At 36.0% G+C, this 14,649-nt stretch overlaps 1 protein-coding gene across 4 annotated transcripts in view; it reads left to right on the plus strand.

Moving 5' to 3' along the window:
- Window positions 1–476: 476 nt before the first annotated feature.
- Window positions 477–14,649, plus strand: part of IPO11 (importin 11) — a 74,420-nt gene continuing 60,247 nt past the window's right edge. For 2 of the 4 annotated variants that reach the window (XR_014025390.1, XM_081319805.1), the window contains exons 1-8: window positions 477–607; window positions 3,798–3,941; window positions 4,328–4,428; window positions 6,252–6,324; window positions 8,199–8,402; window positions 9,444–9,576; window positions 11,862–11,920; window positions 12,919–12,967. Coding sequence is in view for 3 of the 4 variants with exons in the window: in XM_081319805.1 (XP_081175931.1) it covers window positions 3,804–3,941; window positions 4,328–4,428; window positions 6,252–6,324; window positions 8,199–8,402; window positions 9,444–9,576; window positions 11,862–11,920; window positions 12,919–12,967 (757 nt within the window). In the remaining variant the exon portion in view is untranslated. Of the gene's footprint in view, window positions 608–3,797; window positions 3,942–4,327; window positions 4,429–6,229; window positions 6,325–8,198; window positions 8,403–9,443; window positions 9,577–11,861; window positions 11,921–12,918; window positions 12,968–14,649 lie in introns of all 4 variants that reach the window. The other 2 variants (XM_081319806.1, XM_081319807.1) reach the window with 2 other exon arrangements.

Raw genomic sequence — 14,649 nt, forward strand, 5'->3', positions numbered from 1 at the left:
GGGACGAGTAGTTCCGCCGTTCCTTCGGCAGCGCGCGGCGAAAGCGCTTGAGGACTCAATTTTCCGCAAAGCACCTGGACCCAAGGGACGAGTCAGAGTAGTGAGTTTCGGAAAGTGTTTTAGTACTTCGTGAGGGCGCAAAGGAGAGTTGAGCAACGCTGTCGGTCGTGACCCTTTTATAACTAAGGATCACTATTGGAAAAGGAAGAATCGGGAGGGAAGGAGATTGATAGCCACAAAAAGGTGGAAAATGCGTTCTTCTCCCACATCTGCCAACAACAACAAAAGTTCCTGCCCACCTTTCCTTCTCAGTACGATTTTAGCCTGTTTTTATGTTGGAAGGGGGGGAAAAGCTTGTCTTCTCCCCTCCTCAGGCGCTGGAATCGTCCCGAAAAGAGAAACGGGAGGGCCCGCAGGACGAAAGACGGCGGGAGGAGGGAAAGAGGGCAATTGGAGGAAGAGGAGCGCCGAGCGATGACGTTGGTAGAGCGCCGAACTGCCGCGGCACGGTGGCGGGTGAGCCGAGGCTGGTGGCGCGAGCTTCGGAAGCAGCGGGAGGCGCGTGCGCCAGGCTGACGACGTCCGAGAAGGAGATCCAACTTCACCGGTAAGTGAGGGAGGGGAGAGGATGAGAACGCGCCTGGCTGTGTCCGCCCCGTCCCTCCTTCCCGTCGGATGAGGATGCGAGCCAGCGAAGGCCCCGCACCCTGAGGCGGTAGGGCGGCCTGTCGGGACCGAAATAAGCCGAGGGAGCAATCTTCGGCCGCTAGTTGCGAAAGGGCTGGAGCCCTGAAATGTGGATGCGCTTGCTTGGGCACTGCTGAGGGAGGACCGGCGGCCTGTGGAGACTTGCCTTTCTCACGGGAGATGTTTTGCCTTAATCGACGCTATTTTTCTTTCTCGTGACCCGAAGCCTTGGCTAACGAACACGTAACTGCCCTATTACTGAACGTCTCGCCAAAGTGTAGCACCCACAAAGGTCGCTTCTCCTAGAATACGAAGAAAAGTTGTTACGGGTGGAACTCTTTCTTGGTAACGATAGCCGAATTAATTGTTGCACCTGATTTATTAAAAGGAGGAATACATGAACATTAAGTTATAATGGTAAAGGCAATTGCAATAGTGTACTCCGCTCAGTCAAGTAACTTAATTCATATAATTCATTATTAGGAACCCCAGTCATCTTCTCTTTTAAGTTTAGGAGACTAAAACCAACAGGCAGGCATCCATGTTTTGGAACAGTATAAAAATGTAACCTTATAAGGAGAAAAATAATTATGCAGAATAATAATGCATAACTGAGAGTAAGTTAAGGGTGATGCTTATGGATTCTGCTGTTTTAGTACAGAGCACATATTTTAGTACAATATATTTCCAACCTTTCACCTTATTCTTTAAAAGTGTCTGGAAACAACAACTCTCCTTTCCAGAAAGTACTTTTATATCCAGGTTTGAGCTGAAATTTGAGTGGGTTCTAAAGCAGGGGTCCCTAACCCCCGGTCCGTGGACCAGTATCGGGCCATGGCATGCCAGAAATCGGGCCGCACAAACAAAGCCCCATCCGCGAGATGCAGGCAGCATGCAAAACCACACACCCTCCAGTCTGCGGAAAAACCTCTCTCCACAAAACCAGTTCCTGGTGCCCAAAAGGTTGGGGACCCTCTGTTCTAAAGTATTCCAGAACTCCCCCTATTTTGTATGTGTTTGCTAGAAAAATAACATAATGCCCTTCTGCTTGAATAAACAAAAATGAGGTGGATGAGGTAGCTTCTGAAACATTGGGGGAAAGGAGGAGCCCTTGGGTCATTCTTGATAGTGCCAAGTGATAAATTTGGTGAGGAATCTAACTAGATGTGTCAGTTGCTGCTGCAACTTTTTCCTCTTATTTATCCTTTGGAAAGGTGCTCTCCCAGCATTTCCTTGATCCATTATGGATAGGAATTCCTGGCTTCACCAAGATAAACTTCAACTGCTATACCTGGCTCCTGAGGTGGCATGTATAAAAGCCCAGGAGGGAAGCATCCACTAAACGAACAGAACATAGAAAGGATGAGATCTATGGGAAGCAGAAGGCAGGTTTAGCAGATCTTTGTGATATTGGAACAGCTGTGTATCACTTTTTCATATGTGTTAAGAAGTGCTATCAGGAGGAAATTTAAATGGACTCACCTAGTATCCTAGTATCCAGTTAGAAGGCTGCTATGTACCATTAGTGGGATGATTATTACTTATTGAGAGGCACTGCTTTAAAGTGTGATGATTGGGGATCTATTTTTGTGCTCTCAGATATGCCTAAGAATATATAAAACTATTAATTTGTATGCTCACCAGAACCTCTTATCCGTGCACTCTTTTTCTGCCCTCTTCTGTTGTTTCATTGTTCAGCTGATGTTGATTTTCTGGAAGGTTTTATTTCTAGAAGGCTCAGTAAGTCTTCTCAGTACAAAGGTCAAATATGTACTGATCTAGATTTTTTTTCTCACAAAACTACCCTGCAAACAAGTTACGTTGGCACTTCTAATATGAAGCTGGCTTCCAGGCATCTAATAAAGCTGAATGCAAGGAACAGACAAAAGAAAGTTCTTTTCCCAACATGTAATTAATCTGGTGAATTCATTGCTAAAATTGTCATGGTGGCCACTAATTTGAATGGCTTTAAAAGAGGGTTGTATAAATGCATGAAGGAGAGCCCTGGCAGTGTTGCCTTCAACCTAGAGCAGCAGGCCTCCAAATATCAGCTGCAGAGCAATAATGGTGAAAGAATGGTATGTCTCTGTCTCCAGCTTTCAGGCACTTCATAGACATTTGGTTGGCCTTTAAGAGAGACAAGATGTTGAACTAAAGTAGTTCTTGACCTGACCTAGCCTGGTCTTTAATATTCTTATGAGTTGTTTTTGATTTTAGTATTGTTTTAGGCACAAAGAGTGCAGTCTGAAAATTAGCAAAATGCAAGGTAGAGTCAAATGTAGTGTCACACTTATTATTCAGGTTTTTTCCCCCCATGCCATTTCAGTTATAAAAATCTTCCTTCTACTTGCAGTTTAAGCATGCATGAACGATTGCATACATTTTCAGAAAAATTAACTCTGTAAATGTGTGCCTCTTGTGTAAGTCTGAGCTTTATAGGACAGTTTTATTTGCTTCCTGTAAGTTGGAATTATATTGAAGGGTTTTTTTTAATTTGGCTACTGTAAGTTGCTCTTGGACAATTATGCTAATGAATCATTGGGCATCTGTTATTTCTATTTTGGGAAAGTAGTGCATTAATGTCCACTCTCTTAAAGTATTTCAAAATTTTCAATATATTCTCAACTATTAGCTGTCACATTTGTCTAATATGGGAACTAATATGAAACAAAGTAAATTAGTACTATGCTTTCTGCTGCACCTTGAGCATAACTTAAAATGGTATTTTTAAAAAAATCAGTAACCATTATGATTACAGTTACACATGTTTATATTTTCAGTACTTGAAGTCACTGATATTTAGTGTGAGTATGACAGAGTATTAGAAGAAAGGATAAAGTTTTTATATAATGCCAGATTACACTGCATTATACATGGTCAAACATAGTATTTCAGTACTTTATTATGTGAGATAAGTTCAGTAATATGCAAATTCTTTATTGTGATCTGTACTTCTTTATGAGGTTTATTGCTAATAATTGTAGAAAAATATTGAAACATTTGTAAATTTGTATGTTTCTAATTTTCATTTAGTAAATACTGGAATCAGTACAAAAGAAGTAATAGGACCTTTAAGAAAGCTAACAATGCATTTTTTATGTTTTGGATAGATTTTCATGGATCTCCATAGTGCCAGTAATGTTGTTCTTCAAGTCTTGACCCAAGCTACTAGTCAAGATACTTCTGTATTAAAACCAGCAGAGGAACAACTGAAACAGTGGGAGACACAACCAGGTTTCTATTCAGTTTTGTTGGTAAGTTAAAACAATGAAGTTACATTTGTTCAAGTACCTCTTAATCTATCTTACTTTTTTTCTCACACTTTCGCTATTTTCCTATAAGGAATATATTTTTGTATCTTTCATAGTAGTTCCTCAATAGACCCGTATTACAGAACAGATGTTTGTGCCTTGGATATGTCAAAGTCAGAACATTACTCAGTAGTAATGTGACCCTTAAACCTATGCTATATATTTTATTAGCCAACAATTACAGGATTTGCTAAAACTATACAATTTTTCTTTGTACGTCATCTGCTACCACAAAATTTTTGATATAGATTCTTGCAACTTTGTACAATGCCTAATTCTAAGACACACCATATATATATTTATACTAAACTGTTATTCGTTTCTTACAGAATATATTCACCAACCACAGTTTGGACATAAATGTGAGGTGGTTGGCTGTTCTGTACTTCAAAAATGGAATTGACCGCTATTGGAGACGAACGGCAGTACAGTAAGAAATACCTTTCTAATCTTCTCTGTCATCCCTGCAGTTGTTGATTTTCTGATTTGAAGCAAGCAGTGCTAGCAATTGATAACCCAGATAACTATGATCTCGGAATCCAGATCTCTTCCTTAAACATAATTTGTGCAGTCAGTAGTTCATGAATGAAGGTGAATATACGTGTCCCAGGATAATATTGCAGGATCCAATCTGAATCAGTCACTGGGACCAGAGGTTCTTCCAAGCTTTCAGACTCATGCTGGAGCCCATCCTCAGGGAACATCTCATCTCCAGGATGTGAGAATAACCCAGTGCACCCATCCTGTAGATTGAGAAATTTCCTGAAGATGAGTTTAGCACGAGTCCGAAAGCTTGGAAGAACAAACCTCTTGTCCCGGTGACTGATTCAGATTAGATCCTGCAGTCAGTAGTTCACTTGCAGTCATCTTCTTTTTTCCACTGAACAAAGAAGCTCTGAGCTTCTTAGATCTTCAAGGTTATTATAATACAATAGTAGTTGTTTTCAGTTACATCTGTCTCCACATATATAAGCAGAAAGGGATAAATGTTTGGGTTATCCTGATCCCTGCATTTAGCAAACCGCAGACTTCCTAACTAATGACTGTAAATTTATTTCAGCTCCTCATGGCAGAAAGTCACAAACTAACTCTCTTCTTTTCTTGTAGTTTTGCCCAGTTCATCATCTGTATTTCAGAGATATATTGTCTTTTCTTCTCATCTGCTTTATCACTTTTTTCTGCCCCTGAAAGCTTCAACTCTCATTTTCTACTCTTAAACCCTTTGATATATACAAGTGAAATTAAAAAATAATATAGTAAAAATTATAATTTCTGTAAATATTAGCTGTTTGTTTTTCTTTTTAATTTAGTTTATTTTGATTCTGATTAGTATTTTTAATTAGTTTACTTCAAGTTTTAATGAACTTCACAGACACCCAAAATTTCAAAACATTTAGTAATAAGGAAAATAGTTAAATAATAAGATTGCCATTACAGAATTATTGAATGTAATTTCTATTATCCTGTAGATGTCAGTGTTGCAACATATGAATTTTATAAAAGGTCTTATTCATTTTTAATATTCACTATATTCATATGTTTAAATCACATTAGAAAACTTTATCCCTGCTTATATTTGTAATATTAATTCATCTTTTTTCACTATTTTTATCTTGTTACACATTTTGTCGAGCAAATGTTCTCTTTGCTTAAAAAGTGACAAGTCTTTGAAGATTTTTCACAAATATAGCAGTTGTGTGAAATCCTGAAAAATATAATCTAGAAGGGAAATTTGTTTTTACAACAACATACACTAAGAGGTACTTGTTATCTTGTTTCCAAGTTCATTTGAAGTATTAATAAAACAGAGACAAGTATTGTACTAAAAAGGAGCAAATAGTTTTTGAATCCAGATCTGTGTTCTTAGTAAAGGAACTTTTAATCAGATATTAGATATTGATAGATATTGTTAAAATTTAAAGTTTTCAGCTACTATTTTTTGTTCTTATTTGGAATTTAATGAGCTAAGGTTGATTAACTCAAGATATTTCTCTTTTGAATTTATATATTTGGGTCTAAATACACTACATGTTCTTTGCATATATTAAAGTTGTTGTAAGGCCCCCTAGTTCAGCACCATCATAATTTTGAACGGTCACTGAATGAGGATTGTAACTTGAGGATTACCTTTATAGTTAGAAATGCATTACTGTAAAATATTCTACAGTATTGCATTATTCTTGCTCATCATAGAAACCTCTCTAAAATTTGCATGGTCATTTCTAATATAGGTTTTAATTTTCCTATAAACAGTGCTCTGTCAGAAGAAGAGAAATCTACTCTGCGTGCAGGACTTATTGCTAATTTCAATGAACCAGTAAATCAGGTTAGTGCTAATATGAAAATTGGATCTATTGATGCTTTCTCTGAGGCTGTATTCTTTTTGTGAATTTTTTTTAAATTAAATGGGTTCAGTTTTATGTGTTTCTAAGAATAGATTTTAAAGTTTATTAGCATAATCATCAAACATTTTACTCTGTCTGATTCATGGCATTATTTGAAAACTATTATTTTGTAAGTGTTATAAGTTGCTCCAATTGAAGCAGGGCGATACACAATTTCCATCTTTATAAATCAGATTAAAAACAGTCAATAATACTATGTTTGGGACAGTGATATTCTTCCTGTATAAATGATGCTGAAGTGCATTCTGGGCAGAGTGGGTGAATTGAGACTTCCTGATGACTATGTAGGGGAAGGAGACAACTAACAAAACTCAGGTTGTTTTTTTCATGTTGTGTATAGTCAGCATATGGGTACAAGAAAGGTAGTAGAAGTTCTGGTATCAGGATAGGCTTGGAATCTAGAATATAATGTAGAGGCACTAGGTCAGCCCAGAGAAGGTTACCCCATATTGTTATCAGATCCAGTGTTCCTGAACCAAAGTCAAGTCATAATGTACACTTTTAATGTAAGTTTTATGTGTCATTTCTAGAGGGTATATAAACTCTAATCTTCTGGGCTTTGATTGTAATTATGTATGCACTTTTGAAAGAAAAGTGACATTGGTAGAGTGACCATTTACCGTCATTCGTAATCATAAATCCTTTATTATAAAGGACAGTCAATTATTTCAGGTTTATTTAATTATTTTTCTTTGGGTTTGCTCTTGAATTTTCCCTTGTAAAGCATGAGCACTTTTTAATCTTTATAAACCATTCAGATTTATTCCTTTTTTAGGTTTTTCCTTTATGTTTTTTTCCACAAAATATGATCACACTAGATAAGGGCATATTGAGCCCTACTTGGCCATTTTGGAATTAGCTGTTGTGAGAAGATATTGTGAAGCATGCAAGAGATTTTGAGTATAACCATTTCAAACTCAAAAAATAAGTGTTTAGAGCTCAAAACAGGATTATTTATAACAAAACACACAATCTTGAGGCACTTTAAAAATTATTGATAGTATAAAAAAAAATCTCTAGAACAAAAGTATACTTCCACTTTGCATTATGTGTTTATAGCATATTGAAAATGGTTTTATTTAAAAAAAATAGTAATAAGGCTTTATTTGGAAAAAGATAGGCAAGGAAATTACTTTATGTTTAATCATTGAATAGGCCCATCTAGCCCAGTAATAATATCAGTATTAACTGGAAGGAACTTTTCAGGGATTTAGTGCTAAACATATCTAACTCAATCTGAAAAAATCTGAAAATTAATCTTGAAACTTTCTAATTCTGAGATTTGTCACTCCTATGCCACCAACTGTATCAGTTACTCAAGTCCTATAATTATTTGGAGAAAAAAACCCATTTATATTTCACCTATATATGAAGAAACATTGATCATTAAAATATTGCAGTAACATCCTATCATCAAACTCAATTTCATCAACAATAATAGTACTTCATAAAAAGTAGGATAAGATTTCTGTGTGCCAAATACTTTTTAGAGAAATGTACATTATCCTTCTCTTTCTTTTACTACATATACAGTATATTTTCTAGTTGTGTCTTCTTTTATTTTTGATATGTAGATCATAAATTTCACTGTCAGAGTAAAAATCAGAAAAATATTTTAGCTGCATAGTGTGCATTTTATATGCTCTCTCCCCAGCCCTGGGACAATTAATCTCATTATTTTTTCTGCAATGTGTGACAGTATTGCTGAATTTTCACTAGATGTGACTCTCTTTTGATTATAGCTCAGTATGCCTGCTAGCTTAATGTTGAATATGTTGTTTGATTGTCTTTGCAGATTGCCACACAAATTTCTGTACTGATTGCAAAGGTTGCTAGGCTGGATTGTCCTAGACAATGGCCAGAACTTATTCCTACCCTTGTAGAATCTGTTAAAATTCAAGATGACCTTCGCCAGCATAGAGCTTTACTTACCTTCTATCATGTTACAAAGACTTTAGCATCTAAACGGCTTGCTGCAGATAGAAAACTTTTCTATGATGTAAGTATGAAACTTTGCTTTATCAGGTATATTGTTTGATTGCTAAAGGTGGACATAATTCAAAGTTGAATAATTTTGAATTCAAAATGCCCCTCTGGAATAAGATGACTTGGCCTCTTAGGGTTAGTTTTTACCTTGAAATGGTTCTGTTTCTAATTCTATTTGGCCATTTTAATCTGAAAATGCTTCTGGTGAGGTCAGAGCAGCTTGCTTCAAAATCGAAGATTGTAATTTCAAGCTAAAAATAATTCAAATTCAAAACATTTTACTTATTCCTGCTTATTTTTTCTGCTCCTCAAAAAAACAAAAACTTAGTGCTCAAATCTTCAAATTTAAAATATTTTTAAAAACCTTTAATTATAGCTGATGAGGCACATTGACAAAATCTGTCATTCTGAGGATGATTTATTTATTTATTTATTTATTTATTTGATTTATGCACTACACTTTTCATCTAAAGGTGGAATTTAGAGATCACGATGATATGTTCCAGAGATATCAGTAATTCTAAACTGTAGACAATGCTCAGTAAATGACAATTTTTAAGGCTATGATTTTAGGTTGGTTTAAGAATCTTCCTTTTTGAGGGGAATGAAAAATTTGGTATTTTATACTTACTAGCATTTCAGATTTCTGATTTGTCTAGCTTGGCAAATATTTTTGGATGGTGAGAGAATATAAAAAGATGTGGCAGAGAAAACCTGATCAGTTGTGAGAGATACAATATGAAAAAATCAGTGCCATGCATTGGTTTTTGTGTAAGAGCTCTTGTGTAAGAGCTCATGTAGCTGTTTTGATGCTTGGTTGTATCCAATTTAATTTTACTCATTAATAAAATTGCAGTCCTGATTGCACTTATTTAAACATGAACAGCTTACTAAATAAGACTTGCTCTGGGTAAATATGCTTATATGTCCTGACAAACATCAAATTACTAAGCTAAGTTTGTAATTTAGGAACAGTTGGATTATAGTTAACTTACTGAAACCTGTTGCATCTATATTTATTTTAACTGAAGGTTTTTTAATTATATTTCTGCAGTTAGCTTCTGGAATTTATAGTTTTACCTGTTCCTTGTGGAATCATCATACAGATACATTCCTTCAACAGATTTGTGTTAGAGATGAAACATCTATGAGTAATTCATTAGAAAGAACTCTCTTATCATTGAAAGGTAATTGACAAAAATGTTATATAGTATCATGTGAAATACAGTCTCAGGTTTTTATCTTTAGCATAAGACATACTGTCTTGGAGGAGATTAGTTTAAAGAACTGATCAGTTTCTCAGGTTAAAAAAAAGCATCTTCCATTTCTCTTAAATTATCATTTGATCATCAAAGTTATCTCAAAATAGGAGCCCTGGTGGCACAATAGTTAGAATAGAGTATTGCAGGCTAACTGCCCGCAGTCTGGAGTTTGATCCTGAAGGCTCTCAGGGTGAACTGAGCCTTCCATCCTTCTGGTGTTGGTAAAATGAAGACCCAGATTATTGTAAATTGCCCAGAGAGTGCTGTAAAACACTATGGAGTGGTATATAAGTCTATTGCTAAAATTATACTGAACTTCTTTTTAAACTTGACATGATCACTCAGATTTTTAATGGCATTATGTAAACTTCTCATTTAAACAAAATAAGTATAATATAGTGTTATGATTTTTCAAGATTTATATCTGCAATATATCCAAGCTCTGTTTCAAATTGTTTATCCACCAAATTACTAGTATTCTTTGTTCTAACTTACTTACGTATTTTGGCTGGAACTGATATATAGCTGATACATTTTAAAGCCTGCCGCTTTCTAGAGTATTTGAAAGAGTATATTGCAAAGGACAGAGATGGGGGGAGACAGGTGGGTTTGGCAGTCCCTTGGGCTGAGAGAGACCAAGGCCGGAATGGCTTGAATTGGTGGGCACTCACTTAACAACCCATGATTCTCAGTTAACTGGCAATGGAGAGTGCTGCAATTGTGGTCACTAAGTAATGCAGTCACATGTTCTCTTGCTTTGCAACCCCATCACTTCACAATGGAAATTCTGGTCCAGTTACAAGTTGAGGACTGTAGAAACTTAATAATAATAACAATATTTTTTTCCAAATGCTTTGATTAGTCCTGTTGAGTTGTCAGACAAGGATAAATTTGTGAAAGAATTCTGTACTCTCATAACAATGACATTAAAAACCTCCTGAATTATTAAGATTAACGGATTTTATTTTTTTACTAGTTCTTTATATATAAACTACAGTGCTAAAATTGTCCTGATAAATGTCAAAAGCTTTGAAGTTTATTTGATACTGAAAAACTAAAGTTGTAAGAGAATGTTGTGAATGATGATCATATTTAGATATTAAAGTTATCCTTCCAAAAACTTTCCTAATGTGAATAAGCAGTATTCTTATTCTTGGGTATGCTTCATGGTTGCTAAGTTTCTCCTCTCAGAGGAAAAGCTAAAGTTAGTGTTTGAGTGAGATTACTAGCTGCTTCCTTTCCTTGTTCAGAATAAGACATAGTAATAGCAATAGCTTCACAGTGCTTTACAGCCCTCTCTAAGCGGTTTACAGAGTCATCATGTTGCCCCCAAAGATCTGGGGCCCCATTTTACCAACCTTGGAAGGATGGAAGGTTAAGTCAACCTTGACCAGTGAGATTCAAACTGCCAAGCTGCTGGCAGTCAGCAGAATTAGCCTGCAATACTGCATTCTAACAACTGTGCCATCACGGCTAAAGAATGCTTCATTACAAGCCAATAATTGGGATTTGATGATTAGCATTGTTTATTATTATAGAAATATTTTGTACTATTGAATTTTAGATCAAAAAGCTAATGCATTTTATATTTGTAAGTGTATCAAAAATTGGAAGTTATCCTTTTCTTATTTTTTCCTTATTTTTTCATCTTTCCCTTCCCATTTTTTTCCTTTTAAATTATTTTTTGTTGTTGCTTTTTATATTTTAATTCTTATAGAAATTCAATTGTTGTTCTTAGTTGTGAAGTTGTGTCCGACCCATCGCGACCCCATAGACAACGTTCCTCCAGGCCTTCCTGTCCTCTACCATCTTCTGGAGTCCATTTAAGCTCACGCCTACTGCTTCAGTGACCATCCAGCCACCTCATTCTCTGTCGTCCCATTCTTCTATTGCCCTCAATCTTTCCCAGCATTAGGCTCTTCTCCAGTGAGTCCCTCCTTCTCATTAGGTGGCCAAAGTGTTTCAACTTCAGGATCTGGCCTTTTAAAGAGCAGTCAGGGTTGATCTCTAGGACTGACCGGTTTGAACGCCTTGCAGTCCAAGGGACTCGCAGGAATCCTCTCCAGCACCATAGTTCAAAGGCCTCAATTCTTTTATTTTTAATATACTTGATCGAAAGCTGAAAGAAATTTCATAAAGTATATTAAAAATAAAACTAGGCCAATGAATAACTTTTGTGATGTATTAATAAAAATGTTTTAATTTTTCAGTGCTTCGCAAATTGACAGTTCATGGGTTTGTGGAGCCTCATAAAAACATAGAAGTGATGGTAAGTGTTTTATTTTTTGTAAATAAAGTAGCTATTCAAAAAGTGTAAAATACTGAATATTCTTAGATGTCTAAAGCTGTGTTTTAGCATAATGATAACACCAAACTCATCCTGATAAAGAGCTTCTGCTTGTATTTTCTTGCTGCACGAGAGGTTAAAACTGGAAGAATTTTTCCCCCTATGGCTTGTACAACAATATGGTAGAATTCAAATTCTGTCTTGTTAGAAGAAAAGAAAGAGATCCTTCTTCAGGTGCAATCTTTCTTGGGCCTTTGGCCTTTGAACATTGTGCTAGAATTGCACTCCAAAGGTAGACAGGGACAGGGAAAAGAAATATAAATTGTATAGTTAATAATTTTCTCCTTTTGTCACATTAAAAATATTACTTTGATAACAATTTCATGAGGGGCTTTTAAAAAATCTAAAAGAGTGTGGCAGTAACACCTTTTCCAAGTAACGCATTTAATAAAAAAGACAAACTCCTGAGCAGTACTCATCAGATGTATTGTAGACTAAGAGTCACTCTGCAACTGATCAAGTAAGCTGCAGCTCAGAAAAGCTTATGCTTTTAATAAGATGTGTTAGTTGGAAAACGTTTTACCAGACTCTTGATTTGTTGTTAATGTGACTCTCCTTCTACGTTGTCTAGGAAGGGCTCCTGCACTTCACTCAAATATTTGCATTGTACTTTGTGTACTCCTACTATAAAGAGACATAGGCTTATTCATTTGTTTGACAGCTAAACTTATAAACAATTATGCCTTATTAGTGTAACAAAATTGGAACCAGTAACATTCAAGATATTTGGAAGTGTTATGTTAGAGAAAAGGATGAGAATATCTAGCTGATAATTTTAAGAATGATCTATATGTGCTTTGTTCAAGATATCCTGTTCTTGTTCCCTTACCTCTTGCTTTAGATGCTTTAGTGTGACAAATACAATTATTCTTTAAAGCAAATATAACACAATTTGCATTTTTTGCTTTTGCCTCCTCAAGGAATTTCTTCATGCAGTATTTGTACGATTAAAACAATTTTTGGAATGTAGTAAGTATTTTAAGACCGGGATACAATTCTGTGTGTGTATGTTAGGAACAGTCAGTTTGTTGATTTTACAGATTTGATTAAACTTTTTGTACAAACCATCTCTTAATGAAATACTTTATTATTGGCAAAAGTTGTGACATAAACAGACAATTTAACTGGTTTGTTTTCATGTTGTAAAAAAGATACAATAATTCAGATATAATCCTAATATATATTAAAATAAATCTGGGAATTTCTTGTTAAACATAAGTGCATTTTATTTTCTGGTTGTACTTATACTTCCTTGCCTTCCATTAATATTTGAAGAATGGTGGCTTTAAATCTTAAGTTTAAATTAAGATTTAATTGAAAATTCACTCCTGGCAATTTCACTTAGGTCTTAAATAATACAGATGATTTATTGATTTTATTTATGTATTTATCACATTTCTATGTTGCCTATCTCACCTCAGTGATTCTGGACAGTTTACAATAGAAACATAAAAATAATCTAAAAGCATTAATAAGAACAGAGTTAAAACAAAAGTTAAGAACAAAGTTAAAAGTAGTCAAAGACAGAGGGAGACTCCTCATGTCACCGACCTCCCCCCCAAGGTCGCTTCCCACTCTTCAACCCCCATTCTAATTGACCAAGTCAAGTCTTAATACTCTTTTGCAAGGCTGGAAGGAGGGATCCTGCCTCATCTCTGAGGATATGGTGTTCTAGACCATGGGGGGCAATGGCAGAGAAGACTTTCTTCTTTCACTGACAGGATTCCTCAGTATACCCTCTGACTGACTGGATGGGATAAGACAATGTGATTGGGGTGAAACAGTTCCTCAGGTAACCTGGTCACATGCCATGAAGGACTTTAAAGATGATAACCAACACTTTGAATTGGTTATCCTATCAGAGGTCATCCAAAAGTGCGACCAATGCTGTTTCTGTCCCATATCTGGACCTGACACATGACTGGAAGAAGTCCTGAAACCTGATTAGAAGAGGTCCAGATAATCCTTCTCATCCAGGATCCTAAGGAGTTGATGTTAGCTCTAAGTACCGTATTTTTCGGACCATAAGACGCACCTGACCATAAGACGCACCCAGTTTTTAGAGCAGGCAAACAAGAAAAAAAATATTCTGAACCAAATAGTACCGGTATACTAAAACAGGGCTTTTCAACCTTTTCATCCATTGTACCACTTTTAGGACAAGGCAATGTCCGAGTACCACCAGTTGCCCAGCAAGGTGTCAAAAACTTGACCCCCCACCAAAAAAGGAAAAAAAAATGATAAAGTAAAGGTAGTCCTTGACTTACAATGATTCACTTAGTGACTGTTCAAAGTTACAACGGCACTGAAAAAAGTGAATTATGACCATTTTTCACACTTATGACTGTTGCAGCATCCCCAGGGTCATGTGATTTACATTCGGATGCTTGGCAATCGATTCATATTTATGATGGTCACATTGTTCCAGGGTCATGTGATCGCCTTTTGCAACCTTCTGAGAAACAAAGTTAGTGGGGAAACCAGATTCACTTAACAATCATGTTACTAATTTAATTTTTCTCTCTCCTTCTCTTTCTCTCCCCCTCCCTCTTTCTTTCTCCTCTCTCCCTTTCTCTCCATCTCCCTCTTTCTCTCCCTATTTTTCTCTTTCCCTCTATCTCTCCCTTTCTCTCTCTCCCTCTATTTCCCTC

The sequence above is a fragment of the Vipera berus genome, assembly GCF_964194415.1.
Source record: "Vipera berus genome assembly, chromosome: 2".
Lineage (NCBI taxonomy): Eukaryota > Metazoa > Chordata > Lepidosauria > Squamata > Viperidae > Vipera > Vipera berus.